We start from the raw sequence: 12,721 nt of genomic DNA on the forward strand, positions 1-12,721 counted from the left end.
CAGTGTCTCGCTGTCTGCTCTGATGTTGGCAGCTTGTCCCTCTCAGCTACTGTAGTTCTCAACGGTCACATCACTGTTTCAGATCAAAGGTTCATGGTCATCCAAACGAGGCAAAGGCAACTACAATCCCTACAGCTACGGAAACTTCATCACCAACTGCTGCGCTGCACTGTGTGGACCTCTACCGCCGAGGTGAATGCAACAACTCCTGCTATTTTTGGTTTTGTCCTTTTGTTTTTGTCTTAATGTTCAATGTGTGTTCAGATGTATATGGAATATACTGCATTGCTGCATACTGCACAGTATATACTATATACTGCTTACTACTTTCGTCTATTTAAAATGTGACTAACTTTTTAAACAGTAATATTCTATATTTTTGTTACCTAATTATCTAGCATACTTACGTTTCCATGATGCCCAATCACAGTCTTAAAAATAGCTGCAAATAACACTGCATAAGTAATTAAGCTAAGTATTGGCTATATATCGCATTTTGTATTAAATTAAGTTAATAGACAGTTAAATATTCAGCCAATCTTAAAATGTTGTGATTCTTAGATAAACTGATTTTAAAGAATTTTTAAATAGATGGTTCCCTAAATGTAACATTTTTAATATTGTAATATTTATAATAATGTTGATAGATGATAAAAAAAAGCTAAAAAAGTGTGCCTTAAGTGTATGATTGCGGAAGAATACATATGTTTGTATTGAACATTTATGGAGCAACAGATTTTGTGTAAAAATAAATCATACAAGTTGATTATTTTGTTTCAAAATCTCATAAAAATCTCGTAAAAGGCACACAGAAATGATATAAATACTTTAGCTTTTTGTTTTTTTAATAATGTCTGTTAATACTTGTTCAAAACAATCACTTTAGAAAGTTTGTACTATTTTCTGCTGATTTTGATAAAATAATTTTTTGTTCAATAAATATACTGTCATTAAAATGGTAATATAAAACATATATTTTAAATAGATTTAAATAGATAATTTTAGAAAATTATTTTAAAAAGTAAAGATTCTCGAAGCATTGAAGGAGATCCCATAATAAATTTTGATTTACAGTAATAACAACAAATTACATTATATTAGCCTATGTGATATGATTAATATCATGTTTTTAAATATGATGGTTTCATTTTAAACATGGTGATGATCTCTAAGAGGGACGCCTAACATAATATATGATATTTACCATCTGAATCTAACAGTGTCATGTCAACAAATGGAAAAGTCAGCTATCTATTAATTATCATGTTAATTGTTGTGCCTTTAACCCCAACAGCAGAAGCGCTTTTTACCCCAAATACCATACTTTTACATATTCTTTAATTATTTAAAAACTGCTGTTTTAATTATCTTAAACAAAACTGAAAATCATTAGGAAGACCTTTGTCTCAAGATATATTGAATAATTTTAGCAATTCTCATTTGGTACTTAAATCTACAACATTTTTAAAAACATCAAATAGATCAAGTAAGCATAGAATCGACTTTGCGCTGCTGCTCGCAGTCGTGTCAAAGATCAGGCAAATTTGCACGTGTATCTTGAAAAGTGGATGTTTTAGAAAGTGCTACGTCGCGTTTTTCTGCCATCTATTGGTTTAGAGGAAAATAATATCAAAGGCGCCTTTTACCCTGGGGGGGCGTCTTTAGCCCTGTTGTACCCAACTGTCAGGATTTACGCGCAGTGAAGAATTAGTGCTGAAAAGAAGTAGACACAGTTATTTTTTGCACCTGACCTTATTGAATATGCATTTGTAGGAATTTCTCTTTCAGATGCAAAATTTATGGGAGGAGAGTATTAAAATTAATCGCTCAGCGTTTGTGCTTGTCAAATTACTAGTATTTGTGCCATTATTTAACACCCAAAAAAGCATGTCTTAAAGCAGGCAGTAATTTGCTCTTAGTAGATTGCACTGGTCATTATAGAAATGATCTGGCTGTGTCTGTGTTCCTTAATGTGCATATTGTCAGCAAATCTATCACAGAATTTTCCCCTCCCATTGTCGCTTTTATGTAATTGTGCTTTAATGCTCATTTTTCCTGTTTAGTAAATCTGGCCCTTGGAATGGCGTTGGTGTTCTTGTTTAAAACTCGAGGTTATTTTATAGTTGCTTGCCAGAACATTGCTGTTTGCTTTCTAGGATGTTTTGGGTGGTTGCTTACAGGCCCACCATGTAAAAAGAGGGCACCTTTAAGTCTTCATGATATTTTGGCTCAGATGTACCTCAAGTTCTTGAATGCATGTCTGTTTTGCCAATTTTGTTGTTAACATAGTGAAAATCCTAATTCGAGAACAGCAGTTGCACACTTCTTTTTTAACAAGCCTAATGTTATGTGATTTAAGGATTAGCTCAAAAATAAAAATTCTGTCATCAGTTACCCTCATGTTGTTAAAAACCTTAAGACTAACAAAGATACTTTTAATTCTGCTTGAAATTTGTCCCTGTTAACTATTAAATCTTCAAGCTAAAATATTAATAATGACATTGTTAAAGTAATTCATATGAATCAAGTGGTTAAATCGTCTGTCTTCTGAGAAGTAACTATTGTTTTATATTAAATGTGCATTGATCAGTGTTTATATTAATGAAAGCCTAAATTAAATCTGTTTTTTAATATATAAACATTGATTAATGCACATTCTATACATAGGGCACATCAAGCATGGTAAACGAAAGCTCAGATGTGTTTGTTGGACATGTAGCAGTGAGGTTAAATAGCCCAATTCATATGAATAAATTACTTCTACAATGTTTTTCTTAACTTTTTGAAGCTTAAAAGTTTTGGTGAAGTGGACTTTCAAAAAAGTAACAGAAATTTTTCAGGTCTCATTAAAAATATTTAAGGGTTCAAGCACGTAGCAGTGAAACCCTATTGTAATTGTTAGAATGGTCACAGATCAGCGATGTCCACATAAAACTGACCATGCAGATCAAATCGTAAGTCGTAGAGAATTGAAAATTGGAGAGATGCTAGTACTCACACCGCCTACAACGTGACCAAGGCTCACCCCAGTCGGCCTGATGGGGGCGCTACAGTGAGTCGCAGGGTCAAGTGTCTTATGTAGTTAAAATCCTTGGCCTCAGATTTGATCGTGAGCCTGGCAAAATTTTCGGGTATGGAAGTTGAAAAACCTACTTTTGCGAACTAGTCCTAGATTTTCCACCCGATTTAAACCAAACCAGTACTCTGGAGAGTGAATATCAATAATTATCAAAAAAAATTGCATGTTTGACTCTCCGTTGCAAAGGGATGCCAAAACGTTTAAAAGGGGCAGGGCCACTTTTAGTAAAATGCCTATAACTCCTGAACGGATCAAGATAGCTTCGCCAAACTCAGAACACTTATGTTAGATTGTAACATAAAAATGTTACATAAAAATGGCTATAACTGCACAACCATTTGTTCAACATGAAAATCGGTGTGCATGGTCTTGGTCCAAAGCGCCACAAGTGTCTATAAAGACATATGCATATCTCAAAAAACATGGCCGACAAAATTGGAGCACCTGTTATTTGAGGCTGATCAGAATGAAACTTGGTGGGCCTGTTCGACTCATTGCCCCAAAAGTCTGAGAGAAATTTGAAAGAAATCTGGGTGGCAATATCACATTTTTCAAGGGTGTAAAGGACTGTATCATGCATTTGTATTCGTATCATACAATGGAACTCCTCATTCTGGACAACTTTGCCTCTGGAACCACTGCTGTCAATCAAATCGAAAACCTACGTTTGTGAACTAGCCCTAGGTTTTATTGCTCAAACTGGAAAAAAAAAACACTGCAGTACAATTCTCCGGACCATCTAGGTCAATAATTATCAACAAAATGTTGAAATTTACCCTTAGGCTATAACAGGGTCATTTAGAAAAGGGACCTGTCTAAATTTACCCCAAATCCTATAAAGCCCAAAAATTCAAAACTTCACAAAACCTGGTGAGCACATGAGACAGGTGATTCTACACAAGCATGCAAAGTTTTGAGACAGTTAAAAAGGACTCAAAAACACTAATTCTATGGTAAATGACCTGGATTTGACAAAAAATGTTTTTTAGTCATTGATTTAGGTGGCTAAATAATATGTAATGTCTTTTTCCTTATATGTTTAAATCTCTTAAGCGTTTGAACCCCGGTAATCGCTGCTTGCAGCTATATTTTTATTTGTGTTTTGAAGATAGATTACAATTTTATGGGTTTGATAAGTGAATAATGATGAGAGTGAGTAAATGATGACAGATATTTTTCTGTTTACCCCTATTGTTGGGGGAGAACTGTTGCTGAAATATGTTAAACACACTTAAATTTATTCCCTATTTTTAACAAATAATCTTATATAAACTGCTCTTGTTGGTATAATGCAGATTTGACAAATGTAGTATGTTATCTGGGTATTATATGCATATAGAAAAGTATTCTCTGTCTGCATTTACACTGGCACAAAAAAGTCAAATTTTTTGTTCACATCTGACGCAGATCGGAATTTGTTGCACATGTGTAAACACGAAAAACCACACAAGATCTGGTTTTCCACATCTGATCTGGGCCTCTTCCAAATGTGGATTTTAATCAGATACATGTCCAATATCTGATCATCCAACTTATGTCTAAACACGTGTATCTGATTCCCCTCAGAAATCCCAATGCGAGAATGTTTGCCCATGAAGTTGGCACATTTATCATTTTGCAAAACAGGAAATCGCACATTGCTGGTTTTCAACCCTGCCCCGTGACTTTTAGAAATGCAACAGCTTATACAAACTTACACAAACACTACACGGATATCAGATACCAGTTGTGTGTCAGAAGTGAATGTAAACAGGTGGCCCCAAAAATCGGATATGGTCAAAAGCTCGGAACTGTGCTTAAAAACGTGCGGTGTAAATGCAGCCTAAACCTACAGCAAAAATAGCAGTATGGTAGTATGCCTTTCTGAACATTTGTATTTCCTCTCTTACTGTCTGTTTCCCCAACAAAGCTTTGTCCTTTACATCATTCATATCTCTGAATCAGAGAATTTAATTGCAGTCCACAGAAAAAGTCTATTTCAAATAAGATATTCATCAGCTTCATCAGAAAATCATTATCCAGGCACGTTATCAGCCAAGGGATCCGTGCTGATCTTGTAAAAAGACTGGTGACCTCAGCAGGTTTCTCACTCATTCATTTAAATCTAAGAGGCAAAACCCAATCAGCATTCTCGCTCCAGGAAGTGCAAATATCTTAGATAACCGAGGAACGTTCCTGAATCTGTTCAGATGGTGCGTGAGGAGGCTTGCTGACGTCAAAACCTGCTCACACACCCACACGAGAGTTCCGCACGCCATTAATGAGTTTCTCATGGAGCCAGGAACACAAAGCAGAAGTGGGCACAGCATCACTGGCTGCCATCTGCTCTGTGTGTGGGCATGTTGAGTTGGAGGAGGACTCCGTGCGCACACACACACACACGCGCACGCACGGATCCTCTTCTCTCCGCCTCCCTCACCCACGTTCCCTGACTCATCCACTTCCTTTCTCTTTGCAGCTTGATTGACAGGAGAGGTTTTGTCCAACCAGACACCCCGCAGCCTGTGGCCCAGACAAACGGCACCAGCGCCTGCCCCTCCAATCAAGTCCAGAGTCACATGGTAAGACGGCCGTACTCTGACCTCTCATCAAATGTGTGTGTCCAGTCTGTTGTACTTGAGTTATTATAATGGAGCCATTAATGTTCAAACCACTTCAGGGTTTCAGCAAAGCTGTAAACAGTGATTTGAAATACATAGTGGAGTCCAAAAGTCTGAGCCCACACTGAAAATCTGGAATTTGAAGTTTTGCACAAAATTCCCAGACTGAGTGCTGATGTTGCAACACATTCTCACTCCCAACTTGTCACATATTGACATTTGGTCAGGACCCCTTGGCGTCACTTTTGACGTACAGGGTACTTCTTTAGCGTCATGTTTTGACCTGCGGGGTCTTCAGAAAAGAAACCTTTGGCTTCAATATGCTGACGCGAAAGGCAATGGGAATTTTATCATCATGATTAAATGACATATTGGGTAATCATTTGCCATTATTGCATATATGTTGGTGTGTGTGTGTGTGTGTGTGTGTTTTTTTTTTTTTTTCTATGTAAACAGTCAAAACAATTTTTGTTTTACATTACACTATTTACACATTTATGAGCATGTAATTCAACCCTTGCCCCTAAACCTAACCATTTGTTCATATATAAAACACAGGATATAACAGGCAGATACAACTACAGTCACATTTTATTTAAAAAGTATTAATATCTCAAGTCTTCTGAGGCAAAATGAGCCGTCTCTATCCACTGTAAAGCTCATCCTGTGTGCAGTCTGTGCGCAAATTTAAAAAATTGCAACCAGAAGCGTTACATCAGCTTTGGTTGTGATATGCCATTGGCTCTTGTGTTTATTGTGACCGACTGCATCATGCTAAACAAGTTTGGGAGTATCTTTTTGAATATGATATGTGTGTGAGCGAGATCATTTTCAGCGATTAAAACCTTATGATTTACTGTGTTTTTCGCATAAGGATATCGGAGGACTTGGAATGCAACTCGACTTGTTTGTAATACTTTTATACTGCTTTTTATGGATTGTTTTAATGGATATTGCATTATATATGCAATAAATACCTGTTACTGTACTTTTATTTCCCTGTTGCATGTTTTATATTGTTCAGAAGTGGTAGGTTTAGGGTGGGGGTGGCGTTAGATGCTCCAAAATATCTATGAAAGTATTAATTTATATAAAATTAAGCCATTAAATGCGACACATAATGCAAACTACTAAAAAAGTCCAGCGTCCAAAAGTGATGCTAAAGGGGTACCCTGAGCTTCAAAAAGTGATGCCAAGTGATGGTCCTGACCAAGCGTCAGTATGTGATGATTTGGAAGTGAGAATGTGTTGACTGATGATAAAGGGGGATGCACTAAAAATACATATTAATTTTCAACTAATGATAAAAGTATACTACTGTTTATTTGTTTGGGGTTGGTAAGATTTTGTAATGTTTTTGAAGTCTCTTATTTTTCCCAGGCTGCATTTATTTGATCAAAAATAGTAAACTGTAATATTGTGAAATAATATTACAATTTAAAATCATTTTCTGCTTTATTTTATTTTGAAATGTAATTTAAAACTGAACTTTCAGCATAATTACTCCAGAAATCTATTTCAGTGTCACATTATCTTTCAGAAATGATTCTGTTGTGCTGATTTGATGCTCAGAAACATTTCTTTTTATTATTAATGTTGAAAACAGTTAACTATTTTATTTTATTTTTTTGTTTTATTTTATTTTATTTTATTTTATTTTATTTTATTTTATTTTATTTTATTTTATTTTATTATTTTATTTTATTTTATTTTATTTTTTTTATTTTATTTTAGGTGTAAACTGTGAACCCATGATTCATGGAAAGTTCAAATGATCAGCATTTTATTTGCATTATATATATTTCTTCTTTACAGTCTTTACTGTCTCTTTTGATAAGTTTAATGCTTCAATGCTGAATAAAAGTAATAATATAGAAATATATATAATTAGAAATATAACAATTTCTAATTGTTTTCTGACACTTTTTCTAATTTCAAACATTTTTACTCAAATTGTCATGATTTATTGAGTCTACTCAACGTGACGCATTAACCGATGTAAATCACCAGTGTTGTTGGCACAGACGTGATCGTTGATGTAATTCTCTCATCTGTCCAACATACATGGACACTGCATTTATGTGATTTGGGAGACGATGTGGGCTGGTGTGAACAGATCAGCTTTCATGAATACTGATGCTCGCTGTCTGGATTCAGTTTCATCAGCTTAAGCGAAACATATCAGCCGTTGATTTGATGCCAATAATTCAGTCCCTTGAGGGATCCAAATGTTTTAAAGAGATGATTGCATTATGTAAGCTGTCATTTAGGTTTAAAAATGAATTTTTATAGCATAAATATTTGTGACATTTATTAAAGTAATTTTTATGGAACGATTCATCCATCCATCAGGGGTGCGTTTCCCAAAAGCATCATTAGCCAACTATGGTCGCAAGTTCCGTTATTACCAACATAGTTCATCAATTTGGTATTTCCCGAAACCATAGTTCAAACAAACATTCACAAACAGAGTCACACGTGGTTGTAACTACAGCTCTCCACCTGTGGTTAGAAGCATAGTTTCTTGTTAGTAAGACATATGGGCTCAATAAATTATGCTCTTGGGCACAATAAACAAGCTAACATGCAGTACAACCTATATCTTCCATTCTATCTAAATGTAAATGAAAATTCAAATAAATGCTGTTCTTTGAAATTTCTTTTCATAAAAAATCATTGATGATAAGAAAAGTTAAGGAAGTGAATGATTTCTGAAGAATCATTTTAATAATTTTATTTATAAATTTTTATTTATAATTTGTGATATATATATCATCTCATTTTTGACCGAGATGGCTTTTAGCTGGTTTTGCATCTGAACTCTTCATATATATATATATATATATATATATATATATATACATTAGGATAAATCTAGAATCTGAGGGTGCACAAAAACTCAGAATATTGAGAAATCGCCTTTAAAGTTGTCGAAATGAAGTTCTTAGCAATGCATATTGCTAATTAAAATTAAAAATTAAGTTTTGATATATTTATGGTAGGAAGTGTACAAAATATCTCTATGGAACATGATCTTTACTTAATATACTAATGATTTTTGGCATATGAGAAAAGTCGATAATTTTGACCCTCACAAAGTATTGTTGGCTATTGCTACAAATATATCTGTACTACTTATGACTGATTTTGTGGTCCAGGGTCACATCTTTTATTACAATATGAGAATAATTTTAATTTAATTTAATTTAATTTAATTTTATTTTATTTTTAAAGTAAAATATGTCCTCAACATGTTTTTTATAGGTGTGCTGATATTCACCCAGCTATTATTTATAAGTTATTAACTTCTAACTTCTTTTTCTGTCTTTCTCTATACTTTTGGTCAATACACTTTCTAACCTTTTTAATCTTAACCTTCTAATAATTGTTTTGTCAAACTAACCACCAGAAACTGGTCTTAACTGACCCAGGGCTCCAAAGCAACAAAAAACCCTAACAAATTGTGACAATAATTCAAAATGCAATTGACATTAGTATATAGACACCCATTCAAAAAGTACTATATTTTTTAGCAAATTCATCCTCCACTTAGCAGAAGGTATTTAAATAACACAGACACTAATATGGACTGGCTTGACACGACCATGAACAAAACCATGCCAACATCTAAAACACAACATATGCTGGTGACCAAAAGGGAAGAGTCTCTATGATACTCTTTCATCTGCCAGGTGAAAACTGATCACAAGTAGTAATAACAAGATGTACAATTCATTTATATCCGCAGCACAACAGTCATTAGAAGTTTGGAGCCCTGTGATGTGTTTTTCTGTAACATTTTATTCTTTGTTGGGTCTGACTTCCTCCTGGCTTTCCCCTTTCTTTCTGTCCTTCGTTCCTCCTCCCAGTGTGCTCAAGACCAGTGCATTCAGAGCACCAAATTCGTTTTGCAGGCTGCCACCAACCCGCTGCTCCACAGTCAGCCCGTCATTCTGGGCGGAGGCGCGCCCCTCCAGGCCAAGACCTCTCTGGGTGGGCCGTGCTCCACTCTGGGCCCCTCTCAGCCCTCGCTGCCTTCTTCTATCCCAGGCCTCAGCTGTGGAGGAGAGCTCATGGCCCTGCGAGACTCTGAGATCCACTGTCACCATCATCTACACCATCAACATTTCATCAGTCCGGAGGAGACGCCCTCCCCGCCCGCAGCTCTGCCCTGCGCCACCCACCTGGGTCACCACATTCACCCAGCACAGCTCTTTGACCCTGCCAGCCAGGACTCGCTCCATGAAGACTCTGTGCGGGGCTTGGTGAAGCTGAGTTCAGTGTGAGCTGCTTTTTAATGCCGTCCTGCTGAACTGGACCACAAGCCATACGGTACTTTACACACATATAACAGCCTCTACTGGACGTTTCTGACATATAATGGAGGCAGCCACCCCGAACAAGTTCCTGAGTACCGAGTGAGGACCAAAGCTAGTCTTCCAGCTCTATTATTACTCAATCAAGCTGTTTTTATGGAAGCTTATTTCCACCACAGAATAAAAATGAAAAGACAACTGTGACCTTTTAATCTCACACAATTCTAAAACAATTTTTTTTTCTTGCAACAGTGATTTTATATCTCAACAATTTGAACTTTTTCCCCTCAGAATTACAAGTATATTTTGCAATTTTTCCTCAGAATTCTGCATGTGCATGTGGTCAGGTCAGGTGTCTAAAAATGTCTGACCAAAAAGAATTGCAAGATGTAAACCTAGAATTCTGAGAAAAAAAATGTGAAAATTGTAATATGTAAACTGAGAATTCTGAGAGAAAAAAAATCTGAATTGTGAGAAACAAACTCACAAACTGCAAGTTTGTAATTCAAAATTCTAAGAAAAAAAGTCAGAATTGTGAGATATAAACTCACAATTCTAAGAAAAAAAGGTCAGAATTTGTGAGACAAACTCGCAATTCTAAAAAAAACAAATTTAAAATTGTAATTTAAGATGTAAACTCACAATTGGAAGTTTATAACTCACAATTCTAAAAAAAAAAAAAAAAAAGAATTGTGGGATATAATCTTGCAATTCTAAAATAAAATTTGAAGAAAAAATGCAATTCTAAGAAAAATGTTGTGAATTGTGAGATACAAACTTTAAATTGTGAAACATTAAAAAAAATCAGATTTGTAAGATTTAAACTCTTTAAATAATTACAAGTTTATAACTCAGAATTCTAAGAAAAAAGAATTGTGGGATATAGTCTTGCAATTCTAAAAAAAAGGGTCAGAATTCTGAGGAAAAAATGTGCAATTCTGAGAACAGACATAATTGTAAGATACAAACTTAGAATTTGGGGAGAAAAAAACTCAACTGTTAGATATGATCTTGCAGTTTTACGAAAGTCAGAATTGTAAGATGTAAACAAGCAATTCTAGGAAAAAGGTCAGAATTGGGAGACAAACTCCCAGTTCAAAAAAAAAATCTGATTTGTAAGATGTAAACTCACAATTGCAAGTTTATAACTCACAATTCTAGGGGACAAAAAAGAATTGTGGGATATAAGCTTGAAATTCAAAAAAAAAAATAAAAAAAAAATTTGAGAAAAGAATTATGAGAATAAAATGTGCAATTCTGAGAAAAAGAATTGTGAGATACAAACAGAATTTGAAGAAAAAAAGTCAGAATTATGAGATATAATCTTGCAATTCTACAGAAGTCAGAATTGTGATATACAAAGTCGCTATTATTATTTTTAATTCACAGTTCTATGAAAAAGTCAGAATTGTGCGCTACAAACAAAAAGAATTGAGATATCACTCGCAATTCTAAAACAGTCAGAATTGTGACATGTAAACAACTGCAAGTTTTTATAATTAACAATTATTCTTTAAAAGAAAAAAGTCAGAATTGTGAGCTAAAAACTCCAAATTTTTGAAAAAAAAGGTCAGAATTTTGATCTACAACTCAGAATTCTAAGAAATAAATGTCAGAATTGAGATATTAACTAGCAATTATAAAATAGTCAGAACTGTGAGATCTAAACTCATAACTGCAAGTTTATAATTCACAATTTTAAGAAAAAAAAAAATAAAATCATGATCTAAGAACTCAGAATTCTGAGAAAAAAGGCTGGAATTGTAAGATTTTAAGTTGCAATTCTAAAGAAGCCATAATTGTGAGATGTAAACATGCAATTCTAAGAAAAAAGTCAGAATTGTGAAACACAAACTTGCATTTGTGAAAAAGTAGTCAGAATTGTGAGATAAAGAGTCAATATATATATATATATATATTATTTATTTTTATTCTAAGGCAGAAATAAGCTTCCATAGTTTTTCAATAGCAGCCTCTCTAAAAGCAGCTCTATAGAGCACAACAGTGGCCACAACGCCACTAGTACTTTCCCCTTTCATTTCTCCATAAAGATTACAAAAGATTCTCCAACAAAGAAATCAAAGCCTTAAACCAAACCAACCAGCTCTAGCTTTGATATGAATCACTACAAAATCATTTAAAGAAAGAACATTTGAAATCTGGAAAATTACAAGACAGATTTTCTGAGGGCATGAACTACTCATCCCATGAAGCGTTGTGAATGACGTAATCAAATAAGAACCTACAGTTCAATATAAAACAGTATTTTTTAACTTTATTACAAAATATTGTGACTGTCATTCACAATGCTGCATTGCAGTGGTCGATAGTTGCCGAGCTCTTTTGCAGTGATTTATGTTTCCATAGTAACAACGAGTCCTCTGATTGGTTTCTTTCTAGTTAAGATGATGGTGTAGGGGAATTCGGCTATTAAAAACATCTTTAAAAAAGACCTTGGAATCACAAGGCTTTTACAGCAGCACATGCCATCTCTTAAAGTTCAAAAGCCTCTTATAAGGTTTTTGTGCTGTTGGGGTTAGAATTCAGTTAATCTATGGAGAAAAACGAATGGGATTTTTGCTTCTGAAAGCAGACTGTTGTGCTCTATAACTGGGCGTTTTTCGTTTTTTGGAGCTGTCAGTCAGCCAACAAACGGGATCATTTCGTTTGGACAGTGTCCCTGTGTGATCTGTTCATTTGTGGTCCTCAAGTATTACCTGAGCTGG

The 12,721-nt window shown here is 34.7% G+C and overlaps 1 protein-coding gene across 3 annotated transcripts in view; it reads left to right on the forward strand.

The window, feature by feature from the left end:
- zdhhc14 (zinc finger DHHC-type palmitoyltransferase 14) overlaps nt 1-12,215 on the forward strand; it is a 47,851-nt gene extending 35,636 nt beyond the window's left edge. For 2 of the 3 annotated variants that reach the window (XM_051138824.1, XM_051138822.1), the window contains exons 7-9: nt 83-192; nt 5,538-5,640; nt 9,549-12,215. In XM_051138824.1, coding sequence (XP_050994781.1) covers nt 83-192; nt 5,538-5,640; nt 9,549-9,965 — 630 coding nt within the window. In that variant the 3' untranslated portion in view covers nt 9,966-12,215. The remainder of the gene's footprint in view (nt 1-82; nt 193-5,537; nt 5,641-9,548) is intronic. The other variant, XM_051138823.1, reaches the window with a different exon arrangement.
- The last annotated feature ends 506 nt before the right edge of the window (nt 12,216-12,721 follow it).

Source organism: Labeo rohita, chromosome 20 (assembly GCF_022985175.1).
Source record: "Labeo rohita strain BAU-BD-2019 chromosome 20, IGBB_LRoh.1.0, whole genome shotgun sequence".
Lineage (NCBI taxonomy): Eukaryota > Metazoa > Chordata > Actinopteri > Cypriniformes > Cyprinidae > Labeo > Labeo rohita.